The sequence below is a fragment of the Tursiops truncatus genome, chromosome 8 (genome assembly GCF_011762595.2).
Source record: "Tursiops truncatus isolate mTurTru1 chromosome 8, mTurTru1.mat.Y, whole genome shotgun sequence".
Lineage (NCBI taxonomy): Eukaryota > Metazoa > Chordata > Mammalia > Artiodactyla > Delphinidae > Tursiops > Tursiops truncatus.
The window spans coordinates 102,333,328-102,345,263 of NC_047041.1; the positions used below are offsets into that span (position 1 = coordinate 102,333,328).

At 51.7% G+C, this 11,936-nt stretch overlaps 1 protein-coding gene across 1 annotated transcript; it reads left to right on the plus strand.

Annotated features, from left to right (window-relative positions):
* The first annotated feature begins 115 nt into the window (after positions 1 to 115).
* On the plus strand, positions 116 to 11,533 carry CCS (copper chaperone for superoxide dismutase). Its single transcript, XM_019937553.3, has 8 exons — positions 116 to 264; positions 583 to 655; positions 7,152 to 7,289; positions 7,494 to 7,671; positions 8,261 to 8,321; positions 10,891 to 10,968; positions 11,040 to 11,143; positions 11,225 to 11,533. The coding sequence occupies exons 1-8, from the start codon at positions 226 to 228 to the stop codon at positions 11,376 to 11,378; spliced, it is 825 nt and encodes a 274-aa protein (XP_019793112.1). The 5' UTR covers positions 116 to 225; the 3' UTR covers positions 11,379 to 11,533.
* Positions 11,534 to 11,936: the final 403 nt, after the last annotated feature.

Below are 11,936 nucleotides of genomic sequence, written 5' to 3' on the forward strand. Positions count from 1 at the left end.
GGCGGTTACTAAGGCAACGAGGGGCCGGATGGCCCAAGTGCGCCTGCGCAGCCCTTGCCCGCTACAGCGTGGACGTGGGTGGGTGGGATGCAGAGCCTTGCGTGCGCTCGCAGCGGGAGGCGGGGCAAGGAGTGGCTTCCGGGGCTCCGCCTCTCCCGACGCGTCTCAGGGTTGGCGCCACAGGACCTGGACAGTTCGGGTCCTCCGGTGGTGACTGCGTTCGGGATGGCATCGGACTCGGGGGACCGCGGGACTACCTGCACGGTGAGGGTCGAGGCCTCGTGTGGGAGCCTCGCAGGGGCGAGAGCTTCGGCCCCTGGGGTGATCGTTAACTTGAGAATGGGGGAAGGAGCGTACACCTGGGTTGGGGCCTGGGATCCAGGCTGGAATGTGAGAGTAGCAGGGCCCTTGGCGTTAATGTTGAGGGGTGTTGCTCTTGGAATGATCGTGAGTGATAATGAAGGCGCTTGAGGAGGGGTCACGTGGGGCGTTACTCCAGGCCTTTGGGGGTGGTCGCAGGGAAGGTAGTGAAACAGGGTCACGCAAGAAGGTTCCCTAGCTCTCATCGGCCCGTCCTTGCAGCTGGAGTTCGCGGTGCAGATGACCTGTCAGAGCTGCGTGGACGCGGTGCGCACGTCCCTGCAAGGGATAGCAGGTAAGAACCTGCTTAACCAGATTAACTTTTCAGTGCGCAGTCAGGAGGCCTCTGGGAGGGGCAGGCAAATCTCTTAGACCAATCCTACTCCCATTTACAGATGCAGAAATTGAGACCTGGAGAGAGGAAGGAATGTTCTCAGAGTCACACAGGGACCCAGAGGCGGAGTCTAGAGTGCAGGTCTCAGGCCTGCCCTGCCAGATTCTTCTACTGGCTCTGCCTGCCCTTCTGGTGTCTTAAACCTCCAGTGCCTGGAGGTGAGGAGGGAGGCAGAGCGTAGTCCCCCCCTACAGGGGTTTTCCCTGGCACACAGGCAGTTCTTGCTTGAGAAACAAAATAATCTTGACAAAGCAAACAGCAGCCCTAGCCATGTTCCATCTTAGGCGGCCCTGATTCTTTTTTTTTTTATTTTGGCTGCTTTAGGTCTTCATTGCTGCACTTTCTCTAGTTGCGGCGAGCGGGGGAGGTGCACGGGCTTATTGCCGTGGCTTTTCTTGTTGCGGAGCATGGGCTCTAGGGCGCGGGCTTCAGTAGTTGTGGCACGTGGGCTCAGTAGTTGTGGCGCACAGGCTTAGTTGCTCTGCGGCATGTGGGATCTTCCCGGACCAAGGATTGAACCCATGTCCCCTGCATCGGCAGGCAGATTCTTAACTACTGCGCCATCAGGGAAGTCCGGCCCTGATTCTTAAAAGCCAGCTAGCCGGTCTGGAGGTGACCAGGCACAATCGGAAAGATCTGAGAAGGCAGAGCCACCAGCATGGCCATGGGAACTGCCTGTCTTTGATTCTGTCAAATGTTTATCCAGTCATTCAGGTATAGACCAGACACTGGGGGCTTTTTAGGGAAAAGTGTTCACAAATGTTTCAGGCACAGCCTCTGCCCTCAGGTAACATGAGCACACAAGCATTGCGCTGGGAAGAGCAGTTCTTGGAGGAGCTGCCATGTGATGGCTTCTGAAACTGGGACATTGGTGGCACTTGGCTCTGTATAAGGCAGCAGTGTGTCCTAGGTCTTCGGGGTATGTGCTCTAGAGTCAGACTGTTTGGGTTCAAATCCCCCCTTTGCCACTTAATGGCACTAAGACCTCGTGCATGTTACTTTTTGTGTCTGTTTCTTCAGTGTTTAAATGGGCAAGGTAATGGAAGCTACCCCAGAGGTTCATTGTGAAGAGTAAATTAGTTAATACATGTAAAAGCACTTTAGAAAGGTCTTTGGCATGTAGTGAGAGCCCACTAAATCTTAGGAATTATGAGAGGCAGGGCTTATAGGTGGTAAGCTGGTTGGGCAGAGGCATGAGGGGACAAAACTTTTTTTTTTTTTTGGCCGCACCGTGCGTCATGTGGGATCTTAGTTCCCCCACCAGGTATCGAACCTGTGCCCCCTGCAGTGGAAGCGCAGAGTCTTAACCACTGGACCGCCAGGGAAGTCCCTGATCTTTTTTCAGTTGTTCAAACTGTCTTATCTAGGGGTTCCATTTTCACTCCTCAATAGAGTTTATGTATTTCTCATATGCTTCCTTACCCATTAGTTCATCTAGTTCTGAGGTGTTCCTGAATGTCATCTTGATCAGCCAACCATCTTCATAACAACATTTGTGGACAAGTCCTGGATTTTCTGCAAGAGCTTCATTCATTTCAGTTACTTCTCCTGATAGAGGAAACTAGAGTTCACTAGCAGCTCTCACACTTTCCAAAGCACCAAACTGCTCTTGTTGGTTCAGTTTTGTCCCAACTTCAGGCAGACTACAGTAAACAACATCTCCCAAAGCGTCCTGTGCAAAACTGTTGATTCCCACTGTTCCAACACCATTTCACTTTGTTAGCCATTCATGTTTGCCCATGAATCTTATGCATGGAGAGCAGAGCGGGGCTGGTGCGCAGCGGCCGGGCAGCACCTGCCCTCAGCCCCCAGAGCGCTTGGTGCTGGCTTCCAGTGCCATGTTTGCAGAGGGGGACAGATCCTAAAGCTGGGTTTGCTTTGACTATGTGTTTGGGAATGAGGGGTGAGTGTCTGAGAAAACTGAGCCATTCCACTGAGAGTGGAGTGTTGTGACCAAAGCTTTCCAAAGCTGTTGGACTCTACCTCCTGTAAAACATTCTTACTGGGAGAGCAGACAGCTGGACTTCCGTTGGACATAGGGCAGTTTTTAGCCCTCTGCAGGTTTCTTAGAGGCCAGATAAAGACTTCTGGTGACTACATTTTCTGGTCTGGGTAACTGGAAGCAGCTTCGCTTTCTCATGGGCTGGCTTCCCAGATACAGAGAGGGAGACAGAAAGAGTGATCGGGTGATTTGCCCTCTCCAGGAGGCCTGGGCTTTGGGGAAGAAGGCTCTGCTCTCCTCCTAAGGGTAAGTGGGAGGACCTCCCAGCCCAAGGCTCACTTCCTTGAACTCTTATCACCCACCCTAGAGTCCCCTACGGCCTTATCTTTTCTCCCTCTCTGGGCTCTGAGCTAAACAGGTACTACTGGCCAGGCCACACTCCACACCAGCCAAACCGAACTGCTGCTCAGCTGGGGAGCCAGCCTTCTTGGTTCAGACTCAGGTCAAGGTTTTGGGAATTGCAGTCACAAGGAGCTTCCCACTGGGGCCCTCCCACTTTCAGTGCAGAGACGCAGCTCTTTTTAGGAGACCCCAGAGCAGCAACCTACCTGTGCCAAAGCCAGTCCATCAGAAAGTCTTGTCTGCTGTGTCTAAAACTCTTTTTCTGTACTTTGGGCTTCACACCAAACCAGACCACCTCACCTCACCACAACCCACACGAGAACCTCATCTTTGGGCTCTCTGTTGCCCTTTCCGATAGGTTCTTCACATAGAAACCAGAGTGATTTTTTTCCTTTTTTATTTTCAATTATTTTATTTTATTTTATTTTTTGGCTGCCCCGCGTGGCTCGTGGGATCTTAGTTCCCCAACCCGCTGGTCGAACCTGCACCCTTGGCAGTGAAAGCCTAACCACTGGACCGCCAGGAAATTGCTAAGAATGATTTTTTAAATCATACATCAGATGTTGTCACTGCTCTGCTTAAAATCCTGTGAAAGTCCTAATATTTAAGAGCTTCCCATAGGCCAGGCACTGTTCTAAGTGCTCTATATGAGATAACTCGTTTAGGCCTTCAGTAGCCTGCTGAAGTACGTTGTATTGTTATCTCCATTTGTAGAGGAAGAAACTGAAAAGAAAACAGAAAGGTTGAGTAAGCTAAGGCCACACAGCTAGTAGGTGGCAGACTCAGAATTTCAACTCCAGAGCCCACACCCTCAACCACTGTACTCTGTGGCCTCTGCCAATGGCCTCCCCTTGCATTAAAATTAAATTCCAGATTCTTTCCTGTTGCCTGCAGGGCTTTGTTTCATTGGTCTCCACTTACAACTTTGTATCTTATCATTCTCTTTACTCCAGCTCCAGCCACTGGGCCTTTCTCTTCCTAGAACACATAGATGTTGTTCCTGCCTCAGGGTCTTTGCCCAAACTGTACCCTCTGCTGGAATGCTCTTCCCTGACTACATTCAGGCCTATGCTTAAAGGCTCAGAGAAACTTTCCTTCACCAGCCTAAGTGGCTCACGCCCCGGTTGTTCCCCAATACCTGTTTCATTGAGCACACTTTGCCCTATCTGAATCTCCCTGTGCATGTGTTTGATATCCATATTCCTGTGCTGGAACACATGCTGCTTGATGGGGCAGAGACATCACCTGACTTGTTCCCTGCTGCATCCCTACTGCCTGGAACGGGGCGCATGATAGGCACTTAGTGTACATTTGTTAAATGAATGAATAGGCAAGTGAATCCCTCACACTGCATGCTTACTTAAGCTCTGGGAGCCTCAGACAATCAATCCTTTGGGGCCCAGTCCTTCTTCCTGTGGGGCAAGGGGACCAAGCATCAGCTCTGGAGTTGGACAGGCTGCCTTCTGAGCTTTGCGATCTCGAGCCAGTTGAGAAGCCCTCCAGCCTCATTTCTTCACTTGCCAGAGGAGGACAGTATCACTGTCCTGATGTGTGTAAAGCTGAGCACACAGCTCTTGGCATTCCCTAGAGGCTCAGAGTTCCCTGCCGTCCTCCCTACCACTTTGGCATCCAGAGGCACCTCTGGGTGGACCTGGAGCTCCAAGGCTTCACGCTAGGTGGCCCAGGATGAGACATTGTGTTAAGTGACAGGCAGTTGGGTTATTTGGGGGGTTTTCTTCTGGCAGAATTGCCCAGTACTTGCCGGGAGGAGATGGGTGTGTCTGTCTGATTTCTGTTTACAAATTCAGCCCCTCCCCCAACAGTGTCACCGATGGGGCAGGGGATCTGTAGAAGCAAGACCGTGGGACCCTTTGTAACCACAGGCCAAACAGTCCTGCCTCTTGGGTGCTACCTCCGCCCAGTACCATCTCCCCGTTTGGCCTCGAGTTGGAAGGAATCTGAACAGCTGAGGTTCCTTGTGTGTGCCTCAGGGACTGTTATTCCCATCTCTGCCTGATGGTTAATCCAGGTGTAGTCTTGATTCTCCCACAGCCCATGAGCTCCCTGCGGACTAGGACTGGTGCTTTCCCTGACCCTGGCCTCCTCCAGGCCCAGCACACATTTGTTGAATGAATACAGGGCGGGGGTGGTGGTGGGTGGGGGAACCAAGGATGAAGGGAATGCAGACAGTCAGTGCAGCCTTCAGTTCACACAGCATTGGCTCAGCAGAGGGACATGCCTCGCTAAACCTGTCTTCTGGGCTGCCCAGGGCTCCCGGCTCCCATGGGCTCTACCCTGCCAGAGCAACAGACACACTTACTAAGATCAGAGCAGAATGGTTGTAAGCTCCACAGGTGAGATCATCCCTCAGAGTTCCCAGCCATCCCCTGTGCTCTGGCTCAGGATTCAAGAGTTCTCTTAAAAGGCTTATGAGCCCTGAACATCTGAATGAAAGAGAAGCCCCTTCTCGTCCTTCTTTGAGGTGGCTCGATGGCCCTCAAAACTGAGCATGTGTCAGAATCATCCCGCAGGTTGTGTATACACCAGGGTGGCTTCAGGGATTTGGAGGGCAGTTGAGACCCTCTGACTTTTGAACCTGACCCTTGTGGACCACACAGAGCTCCTGCCCACACAGAGGATTGTAATCGGTGCAGCATGAGTTACATAGGAGAAGTGGGAACTGCCACAGGAGGATGGAGGCGGGGGCGCCAAGCCAGCCTGGAGGCTGGAGCTGCTTCTCAGGGTGAGCAGTATTCAGGTGAAGTGCTCGGGCTCTGGAGCTAGGCTGCCTGGGATGAGTTCCAGTCCCACCATTCACTACAACGTGACTTGGAGCAAGTTGCTTAACTTCTCTATGCCTCAGTTTTCTCATCCGTAAAGTGGGGATAATAGTGCCCAACTCACAGGGTTACTGCATTAATACAGGTAAAGTACGAAAAAGCCCACAGTGCATGTTCAGTAAATGTTAGCTTTCAGGATAGTGGTGATAGCCCCCTCTTTTTTATGTGTGCCAGCTTTATTGAAATGTTCATATATCATAAAATTCATCCATTAAAGTATACAGTTCAGTGGTTTTTAGTATATTCACAGAGTTGTGCAACCATTACCACTATCAGTTTTCTATTTCATCACCTTATGAAGAAAATTGTACCTTTCAGCTATCACCCTCCTACTCCCCTACCCACTAATCTACTTTCTGTCTCTATAGATTTACCTCTTCTGGGTATTTCATCCAGAATGACATCATCTAATATGTGCTCTTTGTGACTGGCTTTTACTTAGCATAATGTTTTTAAGGGTCATCCACATTGTAGCATGTATCAGTGCTGAATGCCTTTTTATGGGTGAATAGTATTCCATTGCATGGGTACGAGTTTTGTTTATCCACTCATCATTTGATGGGCTTTGGGGCTGTTTTCACCTTTTGACTATCATGAGTAATGTGGCTATTGATAGCCCACTTTTATACAAACATTTTTTTTTATTGTTTAATTTTTAAAAATTGAAGTATAGTTGATTTACAATGTTGTGCTGAAACATTTTTAAAAGAACTATCTGTGTTTCAAAAGTTATAAAGAGGGGCTTCCCAGGTGGCGCAGTGGTTGGGAGTCCACCTGCCGATGCAGGGGACACGGGTTCGTGCCCCGGTCCGGGAAGATCCCACATGCTGCGGAGCGGCTGGGCCCGTGAGCCGTGGCCACTGAGCCTGCGCGTCCGGAGCCTGTGCTCCACGACGGGAGAGGCCACAACAGTGAGAGGCCCGCGTACCGCACAAAAAAAAAAAAAAAAAAGTTATAAATAATGCCTCGCATGAAATAAGAATTCACAACACTCCTGGGGGCAAGATGGCGTTATCCCCACTTTATTCATAAAGAAACAAACTCAGAGAGGTTAAGGGCCTTACACAGCTAGAAGGCAGCTTCAGAGCTTGCCTCTAACCATAGGAAGGTTGGTTAAGATGGGGATGGGGAATGGCCCCCTGATTCTCTCTTCCCTGCTCCCAGCACAGGGGTGCCAGCCCTCTGCTGCCCACTGTCTCCTGTCTTCTCCCAGGTGTCCAGAGTGTGGAGGTGCAGTTGGAGAACCAGATGGTCCTGGTACAGACCACCCTGCCCAGCCAGGAGGTGCAGGCCCTTCTAGAAGGCACTGGGAGGCAGGCGGTACTCAAGGGCATGGGCAGTGGCCTGTTCCGTGAGTAACCTTGGCCTTGGCCTCTCTGGGAGGGAGGTGGCCTGGGTGTGGTACAGATCCAACCATGGCCTTTGGGGGCTCGGGTTGGCGTGGCTTTAGGGACCCCGCGAAGTTATGGGGGCTCTCTCCACGTCGTTTCCAAGTTGATAAATGGGTGGGGCTGGGTGAGGTGACGAGCCAGCCCTGGTGTTTAATACCTTACAGAGAATCTGGGGGCAGCAGTGGCCATTCTCGGGGGGCCTGGCCCTGTGCAGGGAGTGGTGCACTTCCTACAGCTGACCCCTGAACGCTGCCTCATCGAGGGGACCATTGACGGCCTGCAGCCTGGGCTGCACGGACTGCACGTCCATGAGTTCGGAGACCTCACAAGGAACTGCAACAGGTGAGTCCTCTGTAACCTCCCTGTAGCATCCTTATTGCCCCAGTTGTGCACCCACATAAGTGCAGGGGGCTGTGTTCAGCTTTTCACACACTCTTTCACGTTTGATCCTCACAAGTACCCTGGGAGGCATATACACAAAGGCCCAGTCTACAGATGAGAAAACTGAGACTCAAAAAGGTTAAATGACTTGTCAAAGACCCTAGAGCATGTAAATGGTAGAGTGGGGATTTGAACCAAAATCTGACCTAGACACTCCTGCTCATAGCCACCTTACTGCCTCCGAGATGGAAGGTGACTCCTGGACACGGGAGAGTCAGGTCTCCATGTCACGGTGTTTGTCATGCTGTCATGCCATTAGTTGTTTACTCATCTGTGTCTCGCCTGGAAGCTTATTGAGGGCAGGTCCCATGGCTGATTCTTCTTAGTGCCCTCAACTCAGAGCCTGGCACAGAGTGGGCCTGTGTGTTGAATGAGTGGATGAATGAATAAGTGAGTGAATGAATAAATGAAACAAATGTCAAGTAAGAGGATGGATCACCTGGCCTGTGAGCTATTGTTTCACTGCCCACCTGCTATCTTTCCTTCTTAGCTGTGGGGACCACTTTAACCCTGATGGAATGTCTCATGGAGGTCCCCAGGACTCTGACCGGGTAAGTGAAAGCCCAGAATCCTAACCACTAGGCCACCAGGGAACTCCCCGACCAGGTAAGTATTCTTTTTAGGCTGAGAGAGAACCCAAAGTCTCAGAGGCAGGGCACGCAGCTCTTGGGGCCTGAAAGTATGATTCCTTTTTGTTGGGGTCTTTTTCCCTCACTTTTTTGGTTCCATTTAGAAACATTTATTGACACTTTCTGTGTTGAAGGCCTGCTCCCTAAGACTCACAGTCTGGTGAGGGAGACACTGAGAACTCCTTGGTTGCAGTGCAGTGAGAGAATCCTTGCAGGAGCCTGCCGGAGGCCCTGGGAGCCCAGAGCAAGCTCCTGACCCAGCCCGAGGGGCACATGCAATGGGAGAAAGCTTCCTGGAGAAGGTGATGGTGTGGAAGTTAAAGCTTTTACCTAAACTAAAAAGGCCATCCCAGAACTTCTCTGGTGGTCCAGTGGTTAAGACTCCTCACTTCCACTGCGGAGGACATGGGTTCGAGCCTTCATCGGGGAAGTTCCGCGTGCCTCATGGTGTGGCCAAAAAACAAAAAACAAAACGCTGTCCCTGATGCTGCAGCTCCTGGCCCTGGAGTTTAATTTTACACCAGAGAATTGTTTCCCCATCAGCAGTGAGTCACATGCTGCCTTAATGATTCTTGCCTTATCTGAGTACTACTTGTTCTGTTAGTTACTCAATGTTTTTATTTAAATTGACTGATTTTTTTCCCCTTAGGTAAATTTAGTTATTTTTAACATTTTAATCTATCACTGAAGGTTTCAAACAATTTCTAAAAGTAGAGAAACTAGAGTCCTGAACCCCCATGTCCCTGTCACCCAGTTACCAACTCGTGGCCAGTCCTGCTTCATCAACACCCCTGGCCCTTCTCCACCATTATTTTGAAGAAAATCAAGACATCATTCATGTAATTAAGGTAGATTTATTTTTAACAAGAAACTTGATATGGCCACAGAAAATAAGAAACCAGTACTTCCAGCCCCAAGAGGAGGATCATTGTGAAGGTACATCAGTGCAGACCTAAAACGTGTCATTAGGGTCCTGCTAGGGACTACGGCCTGCTTTACCGCTGTCAGGGTGATTAGTGAATGTCAGAGAGGCGTTAAAGACGTTTCAACACCAAGCTGACATTTTGTCCTGGATGTCGTGCCAGGAGGACGGCCTCCTCTCTCAGTGATGGGATGTTTCCTGACGCCCTGTCCACACACACCTGATTCCGTCTCCTCCGCCTGCGGTGCTATGTGTTCCCCTCCTCAGGGATTCAGAGGGGATCAGCCTCTGAGCCACACACCAGGCCGCTTGCTCCTCCGCCCAGTCCTGGAAACGCCTCCCCCTCCTTAATCTTCCTACCGCAAAAGACCCCAACACCCGGCACAGCAAAAAGTGCCAGGTGTGAGCAGCAGACGTCCCAAAGGGAAACAAGATAAAGCAGAAGTGGCTCTTCTTGCTGCTTGCTCGTCAGCCCCGTCACACAGTGACATGCTTTGTGACCCTGCTTTGCGGCAAGGCCATGTGTACCAGCCCATGTTGGCTCAGGCTCTTACTTCTGCCCAAGTTGTCAGGTTGGGGGCAATTTATTTGCACAGACAGACGTGGGTCTCTGGGACTCATCAGTAGGGCCTTGTCACCAGGAAACACACTCACTATTGTGCTAATCTTATGTTTTGTAATCACTAGTCTGTTCCATGTCTGTCTCCTCACCATGCTCTGAACCCCTTGAGGGGTGTTGACCATCACCTCCCACCCTGCCTGGCAGAGGGTATCTGATGTAGGCGGAGCTCAGTAGCTGTGTTAGGACATTTAAAAAATATATATATATTTATTTATTTGGCTGCACCGGGTCTTAGTTGGGGCGCGCGGGATCTTTTTAGTTGCGGTGTGCAGGTGGCATGTGGGATCTTTAGCTGCGACATGCAGGATCTAGTTCCCTGACCAGGGATCAAACCCGGGCCTCCTGCATTGGGAGCGCAGAGTCTTAGCCACTGGACCAGCAGGGAAGTCCCAGGACATTTTTATTACCTTCAAGGGAGAAGGTGGGCAGAACCAGGTGTTGGGGGCAGGAGACGCCCTTTGCCCCTGTGTTTCTTCTTTTCCTGGAGGCCGGACATCAGGGAAGGGATGCTGGCTGCCTCTGATGGTCAAGAAGCCAAGCTTGGCCAACTTAAGCCCAGGGGAACTGCAGACTACCAGGGGCTCACAGAGTCATCCGGAGGCTGGAGAAGTGGGCTTGGAAAAGAGCAGGAACCAGGCTAGATTCTGAGGCTTGGATGCAGACTGGGCAGCAGCCTTGTAGGAGAAGCAGCCTGGTCTAGTGACATGACTTCCTAGGGAGGGAGTCACTGGCCGTTTTCAGCGTGCTGTCATTCAGCATGCCCAGGATTTTCGTTCCAGGGAGAGAGAGTCCAGTTTCCTTCCTTGTGTCCTGGGCCGTCCCTTCATCCTACCAGACTGGACCCATAGGAGGACACTGGTACTTTGAGGAAGGGGACCCAGATACTGGGAAGCCAGAAGTTAGCAGCCATGTCCCACGTGCCCTTTCCCCCCCGGGTCTCATTGCAGCACCGTGGAGACCTAGGGAACATCCACGCTGAAGCTGATGGCCGAGCCGTCTTCAGGATAGAGGATGAGAGGCTGAAGGTGAGGTGGAAAAGAAGGTGGGGACCTTTCCTAACAGGTCCACTGTCTGAGGTCTTTGTCTCCCCTCAAAGGTGTGTGATGTGATTGGCCGAAGCCTGGTCGTCGATGAGGGAGAAGACGACCTGGGCCGGGGTGGCCATCCCTTGTCCAGGATCACAGGGAACTCAGGAGAGGGGTGAGTGCTCTGCCCGCAGTGCCCGCGGAGACCGGGAGGGGCCAGGCAGGTGCTCATCTCAACCGCACTGCTCTTCCGCAGGTTGGCCTGTGGCATCATCGCACGCTCTGCTGGCCTTTTCCAGAACCCCAAGCAGATCTGCTCCTGCGACGGGCTCACCATCTGGGAGGAGCGAGGCCGGCCCATCGCTGGCGATGGGCGAAAGCAGCCCGCCAGTCCCCCCGCCCACCTCTGAGCACAGCCTCAGCCTCGGGTCTGTCACTGTCCTCCCTGCTGAGCACTTCCAGAGGGAGGCCCTGCTCACCCAGTCCTAGGAGAACTAGTGTGTGGGGTATGTAGGGGTTGCTGTGATCTTCCCTTGGCAAATTAAAATTTTATTTTCATGTGGAACTTGGTGTTTTGTCCATGTCCTGTTGTCCCTTAATGGGCTTAATAACCACAGTCCCTCTGCCTCTGTCCTCCCTGTCGAGGGCCACCTCTTGGCTTTAGAGGCAAAGAAAACTGGATTCAAAGCCAACCAGTTCCTGAGGGCCGTATCCTTCTCCTCAGGGTCAGAGTGAAGGACCATAGCAGACATATTTCTGTTTGTGACCTGTCCCCCTCCCTTCACTATGGCCAGTTGGAACCAAAATGGACACCTGACCCACACAGGGCCTTGCTTTCCCAGAGAAATCAAAGTGGATCCAGCTTTAGTTTCTCCCTGGGGTTGGATCTGTAACATGGGAATATGGGAGCTGTGGGTGGGCCTCTTCTCCCTGCATTGTGGACCAAGTATCAGAAAAAGCCCATCAGC